Source organism: Anopheles moucheti, chromosome 3, assembly GCF_943734755.1.
Source record: "Anopheles moucheti chromosome 3, idAnoMoucSN_F20_07, whole genome shotgun sequence".
Lineage (NCBI taxonomy): Eukaryota > Metazoa > Arthropoda > Insecta > Diptera > Culicidae > Anopheles > Anopheles moucheti.
Genome location: NC_069141.1, coordinates 52,494,327 through 52,510,238, shown reverse-complemented (window position 1 = coordinate 52,510,238; position 15,912 = coordinate 52,494,327). Strand labels below are relative to the sequence as shown.

Genomic DNA, 15,912 nt, shown 5'->3' with positions numbered 1-15,912 from the left:
GGAATGAGGTACGGGATGATAGAACAGCTCGGTACGTCCCTGCACAGTTTAGCCGGGTTTTGGGACACACGGCCGTGATGAGATGGATGGGATTGTGATCGACAAGGTAAAAGAAAACGGGCCACGGATCGCGACGGATCGTGAGTTTCGGTTTTTGTGAGAACGATAGGGTGTATCATAAGGTGTATATTTACAAAGAGTCAAACAGAGCGAATGAAGTGTTGCGTTCAAGCAGTTGCGCTACCATTCGCGGGACTCACAACGCGCGAGGGTTTCTCGATGATGACCCGCTCGGTGCTTTCCTAACAGAACGATACGATCGATGTCTGGCTGGGTGCAGTTGCCGAACGCACCGCACTTATCGAAAATAAATAGTTGTAGTACAAATACAGAACCAAACAAAGTGCAAACCGTTTGAAACCATCTATTCGCTTCGCTTGCGTGTCCTTTTTTTGGGACGCATTCTCACAGCAATGTACAAAAAGGGCGGAGAGATTGTGTTATGTGCGTGAATAAACATTAAACACGAAACGCAACAATGAAAAACAAAACAAAAAATGACCAACGACTTGTGACCTCGGTCGTGTACTATTAAGCTACTTCCAACTCGCGCGTGTTTTGCACGAGGGAACTGGTCGCCCATTTCGGATGGGATCGTTCAGGAATGGGGGTGGCTGAATGATGTGACGTGACGGGTGCAGGACGTTCTGTACAGTGAAACAACAGCGTAACGCGATCGCTTCTCCCTGACAGCGGACTTTTACGCCTTCACGGTGTCGCGCTTGCCGAGAACCTTCGTGGCGTGCACCTGGTCCCGACTGTTGGTGACGGTGGCATGGAAACCGGTGGCCCAGTCAGCGTAGTAATCGACCGTGCGCACGTTACCGTCCGGTTCGACCAGCGAGTACTGGCCGCGCACGACATCGCCGTCGCGTTCCTCCTTCTGGTGCTTGATGTCACCGGTCAGTGGGTCGTTCACGCCGTACTCGAACGCGTAGCGAGCATTATCGTCCTGGTACGGGATGAAACCAAAATTGAGTGGCGGTGTTCGGAAGTGCCAGATCTGACGCTATACTTACGTAGTGATCGAGGTACTTTTCAGCGACAGTCTTGACGACGGTGGTCGGAGCGACGGTTTTGACTACGGTGGCAGGGGCAGTGTAGGCCGTGGTAAGTGCGGGAGCAGCGGCTGCATAACGGTAGCCATCGTAGTGCGCGGACGATACCGCTGGACCGGCGGCATAGTAGCCGTGAGTGGCTCCGGACGTGGCGTAGCTAGCGTAGGCACCCGCGCTCGTGGCGTACTTGGTGACGGCTGGCGCGACCGAATAGGCGGAGTAGGCTGGTCCGGCGCTGTACGCAGCGACGGCGGGCGTGGTCAGAACCTTCGAGACGGCCGGAGCAACCGAATAGGAAGAATAGGCCGGTCCAGCACTGTACGCAGCGACGGCCGGGGATGAGTACACCTTGGAGACAGCCGGGACGGCACTGTAGCTGGCAACTGCTGGGGTCGAGTAGACCTTGGAAACAGCCGGGACGGCACTGTAGGATGCGACGGCTGGCGACGAATATACACTGGAAACGGCTGGGACGGCACTGTACGCAGCTACGGCTGGCGCAGCAACGACCTTGGAAACGGCCGGGACGGCACTGTACGTGGCAACGGCTGGGGTCGAGTAGACCTTGGAAACAGCCGGGACGGCACTGTACGAAGCGACGGCTGGGGTCGAGTAGACCTTGGAAACGGCAGGGACGGCACTGTACGAAGCGACGGCTGGGGTCGAGTAGACCTTGGAAACGGCCGGACTGACCGAGTAGCTGGAGTAAGCCGGACTGGCACTGTAGGCAGCAACGGCCGGAGCGGCCGAGTACGACGAGTATGCGGAACCGGTACTGTAAGCCGACACGGCAGGACCGGTGCTGTAGGAAGCTACGGCCGGACCGTAAGATGTGGCCACCTTAGCAACAGCTGGAGCGGCGAGATAGGCACCAGAGTAAGCAGTCTTGGTGACGGTGGCCGGAGCCGAAACGTAAGCAGTAGAGACGGCCGGGACGGCGGCAACCTTGGCCACAGCTGGGGCAGCAGAGACGTACGAGGCGTACGCCGGGCTGGACACTACCTTCGAGACGGCCGGGGTAGCGTAGTACGATGAGACGGCCGGCGTGGATACGTACTTGCTGACGGCGGGTGTGTAGGCATGGGCGGAGTACGGTGCTACGTAGCTGGAGACGGCCGGGGCATAGGCAGCGGATGTGGCGTACTTGGTGACGGTCGGAGTCGATACGTAAGCGGTGGACACGGCCGGTGCCGCCGAGTACTTCGTGACGGCGGGTGCGGCATAGTACGAGGCTACGGCGGGAGCAGCCGCAGACACGACGGTCTTGGTGAGAGCGGGCGCGGCATAGGCCAGCTTGGAGGTGGTGGCGTAAGAGCTGGCATAGCTGGCAGCCGGAGCAGCATAAGCGACCTTGGCAGCTGGCGCATAGGCAGCGTAACCAACGGCCGGTGTGTAGGAGGCTACCTTGGCGGCTGGCGTGTAGCTGGCATAAGCCGTAGCCGGAGCGTAGCTGGCATAGGACGCAGCGGGCGCGTAGCTGGCATAGGACGCAGCGGGCGCGTAGCTGGCATAGGACGAAGCAGGCGCGTAGCTGGCATAAGCCTTCGCAGCTGGTGCATAACCGTAAGCCGGAGCGGCATAGGTAGCGACCTTGGCGGCAGGAGCATAGCTGGCGTAGCTAGCGGTAGCAACCTTGGCGACTGGGGCAGCCGCATAGGTGACGGCCGGAGCGGCGGCCACATACTTGCTGACGACCGGTGCGGTGGCTACGTACGACGAGACGGCCGGTGCGGCGGCATACTTGGTGACGGCAGGAGTAGCTACGTACGAGGCAACGGCCGGAGCTGCGTAAGTCTTGACGGTTGGTGGCAGATATTCCTTGGTGACGTAAGCCGGGGCATCGCTCGTGTACACCTTGCTGACAGCAGGCTGAGCATAGACAGCCGGAGCAGCAACGGTTTTCGTATAGCTGACCGATGGGACCACCGAGGCGAAGGTAGCGGCAGGCGACTTGTCCGCATACACGACACCGGCCGACTTGGTGGCGTAGGTGACGGCAGGTGCGGCAGCGATCGTTTTCACTCCCGCCTCGTAGCTCGTCAGCTTGAGATCTTCACCCGAGGCGCCGTACGCGCTGTAGGCGGGGGATGCTTCGTACGAGCTGTACGAGGGACCGACCGACGCGTACTTCACCTCACCGTCGACGGAGTAGGACGAGAAACCGGGCGTCACGCTGACCGAGTTGATCGCCTTGCCGACTGACAGCTGGACCGTTGGGGCGGGGTAGGAGTAGCCGTGGACGTGCCCGCTCGGGGGACAGTCTGGGGCCGGATTGGCCAAGCTGGATGTAGCCAGGCAGGCCGCCACCAGAACTGCTGCGAAAAACTGAATGGGACGAGAAGAGACAAAAAGGCAGAGGCCAAAGTTAAGACTCATGAACGAGATGAGAACGAGCGATCGATGGCATCGTAACCCATCAGGAATGCTGGCGCGATAACCTTGCGATCCTTATTTAAACCCCAGTCCAGCACTTCTCTCTATTGTACTGCACTGTACCCCACCTTGGTAATCTTGGGCCCCTCTCGGGGCCCGTTCTCTGACAGCGGCGTTAGAAGAATGGTTAGACGAAAGGTTTGAGTTCTTGAGCAGTCTTGTGAGCGGGATATGTGACCTCTTTCCACTGCCACTTGCAGAGCGTCCCACCGGAGATACCACCGGCTGCCAATCATGTTACGCATGCCATACCACACTTGCCCGACCATAAGGGCCTTGCGAATCTTGATCGCTATACGCCGGGCTACGCCGTGGTTAACTGGTTAACGAACTTGTTTTTACACCCGTCTGACCAAATTGGATCATTGGTGGCTGCCGATCGAACGATGTGAAACGGACGGAGTTCACAACAAGGGGCAACACTTTCGGTGGGGCACATGCTACAAGAAGAACATGTGACATTCGGTGTGCGGTCGCAATGTCACTCACGTTGGCAGCGTTGCCCGGGTTTCGGTGGCTGACGATTCAATTAAGACGCACTGTTTATGGTGCGTGCAGCGAAGCCTTTTGCCAAATATTCTTGGTTCCAGCAGTAACCACCAGCACGCTGTGCAAGATAGGAACTGGTTTCTAATTAAATTTCAAACCCCGTCCAGATAGTTCTCACCATGGTCGGTATTGAACTGGGTTGCAACTGGAGAGTGTGCTAGTGGATTTTACTGAGTGGTTGGCGGGGTGAACTGAAATAAAATATACGACGCGTATTTATAGATAGATAATGATATGCAGCTACGTTTGCTGGAATGATAATTGCACCTTTTGCAACCCGCCACGTCATGCAAGATTGTCCATGGGAGTAATGAAATTTTATGGACCAGTGGGTAGCTTACTGTTCCTTCAAGATCATATTAACGATCGTATACAATTTCTCTAGTTCATGTTTGACTGACTATCCGCTAAGTTAGTAGGTATAAAAGAAAAGAGCGGTGTAATAAAACAGCTTAATCAAATCAAATCAGATTTTAAATTTAAATCTAAAAGCTTAACTTCAGCAAGGAAGAGATGGAGCAGCCTGGTGCTTTAACGGTATCAAGGCCTGTCTTTACATGGCAAGATCGATATCTAATCTCACACGAGTCCATTCCCTCGTACAATTTCTTCCGCTACGAGTAGGGAAAGGAATGCTTTCCGGAGTTTTGAGGTTCTCAAGAGAAGGAGAAAATAAATTGACATCCTCGCGTGATGCTCTACTAGGTCATAACATTTCATTCTAACACTGGATAGTCAGTCCTGGCTACGAAAAAAAAGGAAAGTTTATTCAAATTAACCTTCAGTGAATAAATATTCGAATCAAGAGTTGATTCAAGTTCATATGAAGATTTATGAACTGCTGAGGATTCATGATTGTACGGATAGTTATTCTATAGCATCTTCTAAATAATCTTCACCACAGTATATATCTAAATATATATCTAAATAATCTTCACCACAACTTTTCCCTGGACAATAACTTTACTTTAGCGAATCTTCGATTTTAAAGGTTAATTTAACAGGAAATATTAGACTTTACCAATCATACTAAGGTAATAATAGCCATCAAATGTACGTATGGAAGTTTTATTTCAGAACCTTAAAAATTAAATTTCGTAAAATTTTAACTCCTCAGAGATTCATGATGAAAGCATCTTCAGAGATTAATGAGTCCTTAAAGATTAATATTAATGAATCCTTATATCTCCATAATGGAGAATAACTTATCACATCCCAGCGAATGAAATTTCTTGTGCAAAAATAATCTTTTTTAATCTTAACATCCCTTAAGTACAAAGGTATTTAACATACTAAAGTGTCTAATTTCTCATGACACTTTTCAGTGCCTGAAGCAGCTCCTGGGTCAGTTTTGGTCGGTTACATTGCGTTTTGTAGGGTGCAAGAATCACGTCGAAAAATTAAGCATCGCAAATGTCAACAATTAAAATTCTAAAGAATTCGATATCGTTTGAATTTGCGTTAAATGGATCACAGACAACCGTAATAATCAATGTTTGCATATAATTCGTAAAATAGGAATCTAGGATATCTAGACTTCTGAAGATGGCCAAATGAAATGTTCTAGCTCCCAATTTTTAATCGTTTTTAGAAGGATTAGAAAGTTCCATGCCGTGTGGGTTTAGATTTCGTACACCTGGGATGTAATGCAGCTTATTTCCGATTTAAGAGTCGGGATCAGATTCACCCAACTTGATAGTCTGGATGGAATCCGTATCCAGCATCACTAACGTCTTTACGACATGACATTTACCAATCATAGAAACAATTTTTAAATTGGTTCTTTACTGTTCTCTGCGTTTTATATATAATAAAATGCTGTAGCACTTAAAATTAAATGTACCAGAGTGGCATCAAATACCTCTTAGTACCCAACAATGCAGATGACTAGGTCAGTGTGTGATAATTCTAACGATTAAATTTAGAATTGTTCAATAAATAAATTCAATTTGTCAATTTTATTATGAAACCACATGTCTGCGGTTTTTTTTACTTATAATGAAGTGAGACCTCATTTCTATCGCGCGTCTGATATCATTATTAGAACACAATTAGCTGAAATAACGAGCTGAACGAGCACATTAGCAATTGCATAACTCGCACCCGAAAAGAATAAATGCGTCCGATGTTGTAACGTCACCGTTGAGTGGATTCTTCCCACATCGATCACAACGGCAACCTGCAGCATCCCCTAATGTGTTGTACACTTGCCGTCTTTGCCAACCGGATATACACGGGCGGTAAAATTTGTCATCGATCACCGATCGTGCACCGTGCCAAAAGCCACCCATAATTTACCCCTGTTCCTGTTGGGCGACCTACACCTACCGGGGTAATAAATGGGTAACCGTAAATCTCGGTGACAAACCCCCCATACAATAGCGGGAAGTGCTGAACGGTTCAGAACTTCAACTTCAAGAACGCCCCGTGCTTGGTGCACGGTTTAATGGGTGGGTCTTAAAATATTGCAACTCATTGGCAGTGCATTGCAAGATGCAAGTCCGGACTGGGTCGGAAAAAACGCAAACAGTACTCCGCCCCACATGACTAATACTTTCGATGTGCGGCAGCTGTAAGGTTATCGGGCTGGTACTGCTGGCACTTGTCCAGCACCAACGCCTTGCTGCTTTACATAACCGGGCCCGCGGTTTCCATCGCGTTCACTTTCCGTTCGGTCGTACGTATGAGCAGCAAGTAAGCCCGAGAGTGGTGGGAGAAAAAAAACACGAGACCCTAGAATCAGGTTGCGCGTCCACTGTTGAGGAGTTTGGATGCTGGTGCAAGGTGGGTGATGGCGTTATATCAGATTCGAATCTTTAAAGCGATATGTTTTCGTTTTTTTTTTCGTTTTTCTAACGCACTCCTGTACGCAACCTGTACGTACGGTGCGTAGCGATGCTCGCGTAGAGGAGCCCGCGAACGGACGATGGTGGTGGTCGGTTGACCGTATGACGGGTGCCCGAGGGCATCGCGACCGACAACGCAACCGGGGCTCGTGTCGGGTCGGATGGCCTCGAGCTGGGAGCGTTACTATCGTTACTCTCGATTTCATTGAATCGCGCACGGTGCACGATTCTTGGACGGCGTGCAGCGTGAATTAGATCACTGCCGGGTCGCGTGATCACGGTGGGCCTCTCTGGCCCACGTTAATCCGTGCTAGCCGTGAAATTAAGCGTCGAGCACCATTTACGGACCGACCAATGCGATCTGGATTCGGATTCCTGCCCGTCAGGATCTCCGAAAAGTGCAGCTTCGGAAACGTCGCTCGAACCGGAACGTACTGACGTCCACCGCTCTTTATAGCGGAGGTCAACTGGAACCCAATGACCCGATTAGCGTGGAGTTGGAATGTTGGAAGTGAGACACTTTTTGCACTCTGTACATCACCGATAGCGTGTACTTCTAATGTTCCTGATGGACAAATGGCCACATTTTCATAGTTCTCTTGGTAAAGAAGAGTTCATTGCAATTTACACAAGTCCAACACCTTTATCTTCCAGCCATTCCATCACTCTCACTGATGTTAGACCACACATCCTCAATGTCCACAGTAACGAAAGTCCTCTTTTACTTGCCGCAGGCACTCACCTTCATGTCGTTGCTAGTCACACAATTACACTTTGCAAGTAAACGCTATGCCGCAGGTTATACACCCGGGATGGAACAGACACCCTGTGGGAATGCACCAAGCACACGAGGATTCACCACCGGATCCTTGAGGTCATACACGCAAACACACACGCGCTCGCACACCTACACAACAACAATTGCACACTGAAATAAACGAGAAAGATCAGGCACTGAGCAAAAACCAAAATCACTGATGTATCCACCGTGCCGTTACGGTTCCGGATCCGTACCAGGGGTTTTTGAAAATGCCAGTCGCTGCACGGGCCGTTTCGGAGGTCCTTGTACGTGGTTTGCAAGTTTTGCTCTACATAGAGCGTACAGCCGTTACTACACTACTACTGAATGGTCGGCCTAGCCCACCGGTCCCTTTTATACCACCGAAGTGTCACCCGGTCACCCGAAAAGGAACGCCCGTCAACTGTGGGAACAGAACAGCACCAAACCGCTTGGAGTCTAGACTTCCCACTCCATTTTACCAGCCCGTGCGCACGCAGGGTGGCTCGTGCGCCGTTTTTCTCACCGCGCGTGCGGAATCTCGTCCCCGTCAGAAAGGTTCTCGGGGAGGGCCCCGTGTACCGAGGGGGGTGGTACCGGTGCGTATGGCGTTCGGCTACTCTCGTTTCGCAGCTGGATCGTGGTGCGTATCCTTCCTGGACGGAACGCACCTACACAAACACAAGCGCTGCCGTGATCGTGCACTGTACGATCGTTCGCGGCGCAAACTTCCCTTACCAGCGCGTCTCGGATGCGGGGTCAAATGCGATCCGCGAAGTGGAAAGTGATCTCGTTCGCAACTCCCCACCGCTTCTGCGATCGGGCCACAGGGAGGCTGCTTCGGCACACTGCGAAAGGCGTGCGCTTTGGTGGGTCGTGCTTGTGGTACGGTTTGGTGTGCTTGGTTCGGTTTTACTAGCCCCCCGTAAACTCACCATTCTGTCGCAGCAAGATTCGTCGCGTGTTAGGAACTGGATGACTGGATTTCTGGTAATGTGGAAAAGAGGTGCATTGCATCATCGCAGCAAAATGCACCCGATGGAAGGACATTTTTGGGTGACAAAAAAGCATAAAGCTAATAAACATTTTAAAATTATGAATCATGGCGGGTTGCAATTGGGGATTGGGTGCAAATTCTGTGAACTGTTTAAAAACTTAATTTAACTTTAATTACTTTGAATTTTCACCAGATAATGTTTACACAATTTTGTACTTCCATGCTGCTCTATGTTTTATTTTTTACTCTGAAGAATCGCTTTTGTTTTATGGACAAAGTAGCGACAAATTTTTGATATAAAATTACTTTTTAAACTTGAAACATCCGCCATTCTGTCATAAATTAAAAATTTCAAAATTCTTTATGACAGGTACTACTTTTAAGTGTCTATTTTCCAAACGTATTTCAATTCTAGGATTTAGATTGTTTGTGATGGAATGCCATTAGGAACAAACAACAAACTCGGGTTTTTGGCAACACTCTTAAGAAAATTCTGTAAAAATGTCTGTTTGTTTTAAAGTTTTACAAAAAATCAATTTGTTTATTTACTTTTGTGCATACTTTTCAATGGAACCAATCTCAACGTAGTATCATTAGTAGTTTTTATTTAAAAAAAATTGAAATAGAGTTTCTATTTGTATACAATAAAATTCCTTTAAAATCGCACCTCATTTATCTTTAGCCCAAATCAGCAAATAGATGTCTTGATGCAGGTCGGGTTTATACCTTGTTCAGTAAAATTACTTTACCTACTTTTTATTGCATTTTTCGCAATAAATGCTAGAGCAGTTTCAAAGTCAGCATTGATCAAGAAAAATGGAAATAATATATAAATACATCGCAGGTGAAGATATAAAAGAAGAATAAATATATTATACATTTGCTCACTTTTTTGAGGGCATTGGTACGAATAGGATTTGATATTAGTCCTGGCGTTATCACTTCTAATAAACTATCTATAATTGTACAATCATTCCGCGTTAAGATAATTAATCATGGGCGCTAAGAGATTCAGCGAGAACACACCTTTAGCCCGAGTAGCCAGATTTTCTCCACACTGATATTGTTACTGAGTAAATCAAGCATTCACTAATAGTTAACCACGAATAGTATGCGATACTTACAATCTCTCGATAGATTTTAGTCTAATGTCATCCCAGATGTACAAAATATTAACCAAATGGCTTGAAACATTGTAGTCAATCTATACATGTTCTAAAATAGAGACTTGGTCGTCATTTTCATATAAACATCTTCAGAAGTTTAGATATCGAATGAAAAAAATTAATGTTTTTCGCATTTTAAATTTTACTATTTTTCTCATCTTTTACAAAAAAAGCACAGAATCGAAGAAATCTGATCCACGAAGGTTGCTGGTACTAAATTCAATCTTAAAAAGTCATCTGATATTATTTAACGCAAGCGATGTACGTTAAATACAGATATCTTCCGAAAGAGATGATTGTGCATAATAAAAAGAAAAACAATTTAACATAAAGGTTGTATATTTTTAAGGTTTATAAATAATGAATAGATAAGTTAAAAAGATTTAAGCATGTACCATTTGTTTTAATAGTTATAAGCAAAGTATTTGTTAAAAATGAAGTTGAAAATTAGAGTAGTCTTTTGATGCTTATTTATGTCACCACAACTATTTATGTTGTATTTATTCTCTTATTTATTCCTTATTTATTATTTTCTATTTCATTGGTTTATTTATTTTTATTTTTCTATTAATGTACTTTTATGTAATTGATTATTCATATAATTATTCGTTCATTTACTTAATCATTTGTTTTAAATTTTTTATTTATTTGTTTCTTCTTTAAACTACATACATATTCATTTCAGGAAAGTTAAGGAAAGAAACGGATCTGTTGTAGCATAAACAGAGTTGGTGATGGTTTTGACTAGCAAGCGACTGTCCTAGATAGTTCGATAATAAAATAAATCGTTTCTTGTCGTTAAGTTAACATAAAGCTAGATCTTAACGGTGGTTTCCATTCAATGGTATTTCATTTGCATGCATCATACATTCATCATAACAAGTTGATTGCAACATTCAAGACTGCACGTTATCCACCCTGCCGTTTTATGATGGTTAGTGTTTTATATTTCCAAAACAGATGTTTATTTACAACGAAAAAAAGTCATTAACCACCCTGCAATCATAATGAAAAAATACTATTCATCAGCCCTTTCAAACTGCTCCATTTATGGTGCGACCGATTAACGCACCCATCGATTACACACCCGCCCTGTCGTCGAGGTGGAGAAGCGAACCCTTAAACCGTTTCGTCTTGCCAAATGCAGTGGGTCAAATTGGGTCAATTTCATTCGGCTAAAGCGTCCACGGAGTCAGTGCATCTAATGCGTGCACGGTATATGAGCGTCCTGGGCGGGAAAAGCGGGACTGTGGTGTCGATTCCGTCGGCCTCAACCGATACGAACCCGATTGCATAAGGCGCTCGGTACACCGTGCAAGAAATTAGACAGGTTTCGCTTGATCCTTCGGGTTCGGTTCTGGAGCGCAATGTCCAGGCGAGTGAAATGATCCCGTGATCCAGCGGACGAGTGGTGAAGTGGACGTTGATTAATTTCATGCTGTGGTGGAGTGTTTATTTTTTGTTTTATTTCGCGGAGCCGCCTTGCTGCAAAATGTAGCTCGATCGTACAGCTCTGCTCGGGTAAAAGGGTAACAACGACATGGTCGCCCATGTTTAGAGAAGGTGGCGTGTAACATTGTAGCGAGGAAACGGTAAACCAAAATGACCAAAACCGATCCGTGCGACGGACTGCATCTGGAGTGGTTTAATGTTGGGCGTCGTGAAATGTAAAGCGTAGCACGTCGGATGGCTTCGAAGGAGAAGGGAGAACCAAAAAGGCGCAATATGGTAAACGGTGTCCCATCTAGCCCTAACGCAAGGGTTACGGAGGGCTCCAGGAGCCCGGTGCTAACGATCGCTTGAGGTCGAACCAGCAGCGCTTTGCTCGAAGCACGAAGCAATTTGTCACTTTGATTGGTTGATGGCAAATCATCATGCAGACGGCCTTGGTCGCCCGGGTTCGTTTATGTTTTAATGTGAACTTTTGCTCTCTTGGCCAGTGCGATACGATTAGACGCACGAAAATCAAGGAGAAGACGTATCATGGAAAAACGTTCGAATGTGGATCACTCTCAGTTACTAAACCCCTTAATAAGTGTACACTTCCGTTGCAGGATGGGAACGGTTTAACTGTTTGAAAGTTAGAAACCTGTCTAACAATCATCGTTTGATCATGGTCAGCTGTCTTTGTTTCAATGTCGTTTGGTACAGAAAATGTGTTTTGCTAATTTATGACTCGTAATTGCTGCAATGCATCTGTATGCGTAAGACGTTTGTAATAGAAAGTAATAAAATATTTTATACGCTTTTAAAATTATTCTAATTCTAATTTATTAAATCTAAAGAAAATACCCTCCATAAACTAGGCAATTACTCTAAAAAAATATATCATTTCAACTACATTTTGTATACTATTAAAATAAATACAAAATAGTAAAAAAACATATAAAATTTTAACAATATATAAATATTTATAAACATAAAATATTGCTTAAATTTTAAATGTTCTTTTTTACTATTTTGAATTTATTTTAATATTATTCCAAATGTTGAAAATGCGGCATTGCCGTCATAATGGAATTTAAATAAATAAAATTATTCCAAATGTAGTTAAAATTAGATTTTTTTAGAGTAATTGCTTAGTTTATGGAGGGTATTTTCTATATATTTTAAAAATTAAATAAAAAATAACTAAATAAAAATAGTTAGTTCGGGTCACATTAATCACTATTACATCATAAATCTGTTTTTGTTAAATCATAACTTGCTCTAAAAATTCCTTCCACTTTATTGACTTTCATGTTCGATTCCGTCGAGATCTTTATTCTTCTAAGCAATGTTGTGCAACAAAACGCAACATAAATACAACCCGCACCATCAGCAATGAGGCTGCCGGTTCTTAGTTGATTTATAGCAGCAGTAGCGCGCAACCGGAGCGCTTATAAAACGCTAATTTGAGCAAATAAAACCCATATCAAAACACGGACCCAACCGGGGCCCGAGCAATAATGCGTCGGGCCGGACCGGATGAGGGAGACGTGGAACGAATGGCCCCCGTGTGGGGGGAATGTATGGTGACAAAGAAAACGCAAACTTTGCAAGCGCGCCCCAGCTTGTCACCAGCTGCACGCACTGCAGCCAAGTCGGCCCAAAAACGAGCTATTCTGCCCACGATCGCCCAGCAACGCATCGGATATAGGCCAGGTTCGTGATGACTTCACGCACCAGGCAACCGGAGGGCAGAAGGTTTGCAATTTTGTTTGCCAATAAATTTAAAAACAGTGTGCACCGCGGCGGTTTGCAGCGTACGGAGTTCCTTCAGCAAATGCAATGGGGAGTGTATTTTCTTCTGACCAAGTGGGGCCAAACCATTGCGCCCCTACTGCGACTGCAGTTGATTTAGAAAACGAAACAGTCCGCGGTACGAGTGATACGGTTTGTGCCTTTCACTTTCATCCGCACACGAATTCATGGTTACGCCACGAATGATTGTAGCGCGTGCAGAACGTGGAGGACGTGCGATAGTCGGAGGTCGAGAACGATTCAGCAGCCATAAACCGGATGTTGGTCCCGCACTCCAACAGAGGCGGGACACTGAAGATCTTCACTGATAGGTCAGGAGGTTCTCGAGTTGAACCTCATTTGCCTGTGGAATTGTAGATCAACTTTGGCGAATGACCTCCACCGAAGCGAGAGGGTTTTTGCTAAAAGTTCTTCCTGCGCGGAGTACCACTGATTGGAATTGTTAATTTTTCAGTGGAGAAAAAAAAGAGTCACGTCGGTTTTGAAGCCGAACAGGTCAGCGGATCTGTGCGTGCCATTGCGCTTGGTTGGGCCGTTTTCTTTCATCTGCACAGTGAACGCTCATTCATGTTCGTGCCATTGGAGTGTAAGGCGTTGTGCAGGGTGCTCGGATGGGATCGAATGTCGTGCCATGGATTAGCCCATCGAATGTCGGGGTACTTCTGAGCGGTCGGTCAGCAACGGCCCGCGACGCATTCCATTCGGACGAGCGCGTGTGCCTGTCAAGTGCAATCGGCTATTTTTTTTTATTATTGCACCCTGCTGCCGGTTGGAAGTTCTTGGCGTGGTGGAGGGTTGCTTTAATTTTGCGAAATGCATCGCCTGCAACGATCGGTCTGATCGGCGCATGATCACTCGCGTTGCGTAACCTTACCGGGTGCATTTTTTTCTCTCTTTCACCACCGGATTCGATGCACGCCAGCACGGTCCCAGTTACATGGCGATGCATCAGACGCTGCCGGTTGAAGTCTTTCGATTCCGTTCGGCCGGTGTAGAGCCATTTTGTCGGGCGAGAGGATCATTTCCCTCCGGATCGACTAATTTCGCCCGCGGGTGTTTGTGGTGTTTGTGTTTTGCGTCAAATTTTAACTCGTTTAAACGATCAATTATCGAAACCGTTTCGTCGCCCGGGCGTGACATTCACGTTGGACCTCCAATTCCTCCAAACGATCTGCGATTGCTTCTCATGCACGCGCGGTATGGAGGAGATTGATCGGCTAAGCTGGCTCGAACCGCTCGATGGAATGCTAGTGGGGACAAGAATATGGAAGCTTTTTTTCTTCTTTTAAGCATACATTAAAGAATCCACATGACGAAGAGTGAAGGTTGGCGAAGGCTTCGTAGCCTTCGGGCGGGTTCAATATCATTAGCGATTATGACATTATCAATTACGTTGGATTTAGAGGAATGCTTTTTTTTAGTGTCTTGGTATTTGATATTTTGGAAGATTTTTTAAGAGTTTTGTTTTCTTTTTTTCGCCGACACCGCGTCATGTGAGGTCAAGTTCATGTTTGGATTAGCAACACACTAAATTCGAAATAAAAAAAACATGGGTTCAGCCTGAAAACGCAGAAAACAATCAATTCGGCACCTTGGGGTAATTGGATTGTGGCGCATGGGCAGCCAAAGGTGTTATGTGTCGCGTGTGTGCCAGCGCCGTTGCACATCACCGGCGTGGAAAAAGGGATTTTACCAGCACGGTTGTTAGCTGTGGTCCCGCGTGCCAAACACACGTCATTTAAATTAACCCAAATGGGTAAAGGATCAAACACAATGTGCCGCCCGGTCGACACACATTTGCAGTGCACCGAAACTTCTGAATATAACCGTGTGGTGAATAGAAAAAATAAAAAAAACACACATTTGAAATGAAACAATGTGCCAAGGCACCCAAAACATTGGGAATTGACTTTTACGGACTGCATAATCCTCTTATTGTGCGAAACAATCGTTAAACGATTGTTTTCTGATGGCGAAACAGAAGGCATGGGACCTTCTGCTAAGGTATTAGCTTAAGTAAGAATGATTGCTAAATTGAAATGAGGCAATCAAGCGACATGATTTATACGGCTGTCCTTTGTGGACATGGAAGGTGTTCGAGATTGGCAAATGAAACCGTGACATTTCTTCTTTTTCTTCCAGAGAGGGTAAACTTATTATTGCTACTTTCGAATACTATTTATGTTTATTTTGTAATTTATATTTAGATGGCGCAAATTGAACTAATTGAGATTTCGACTAATTGACTAATTGGGAGTTTTTAAGTAATCCTTTTCTTATTTTTACCTTAACACTTTATGAACTATTAGCGCAAGTATTGTTTCAGAGGCAGTGATGTGCAAAATATTTATTTCTCATTATTTTAAAAACTTCTCGAGGAAAATACCTGCTCCGAAATGAACGATAACTCATACATTATTTGTGATAACTAGCTAATCGGCCCGGTTACAGGGCTATGCAACAGAATTCCGTTGTGTGCGTAAACTCAAAGATGTTTAAAAAGAGGTTTTCATCCCAATTGGTGGACGTTGATTTTATTTCATTTAGTTTAATAATTTGTCTAAACTATTCCACAAAGCATATTCCAAGTCACATAGAGCTATTGTTGTTTTTTTTAAGGTTTTACAGATATTGAGCCTTAGCGATCTCTTAGTCTGAGATAGCCATTTGTCTGATCTGGAGCATGCGACATATCATTTTAACATGAGTACTCCAAATTACCCTTAAGCAATTCTTAAGAATCTTGCGTCACATTATACCCCTATCCCTTATCCTGCTTTTC

At 45.8% G+C, this 15,912-nt stretch overlaps 1 protein-coding gene across 1 annotated transcript; it reads right to left on the bottom strand.

The window, feature by feature from the left end:
• Nucleotides 1-591: 591 nt before the first annotated feature.
• On the bottom strand, nt 592-8,033 carry LOC128301807 (paternally-expressed gene 3 protein). Its single transcript, XM_053038440.1, has 4 exons — nt 7,961-8,033; nt 7,689-7,874; nt 1,080-3,443; nt 592-1,012 (listed from the first exon to the last, which is right to left on the bottom strand). The coding sequence occupies exons 2-4, from the start codon at nt 7,692-7,694 to the stop codon at nt 761-763; spliced, it is 2,622 nt and encodes an 873-aa protein (XP_052894400.1). The 5' UTR covers nt 7,695-7,874; nt 7,961-8,033; the 3' UTR covers nt 592-760.
• Between the last annotated feature and the right edge of the window lie 7,879 nt (nt 8,034-15,912).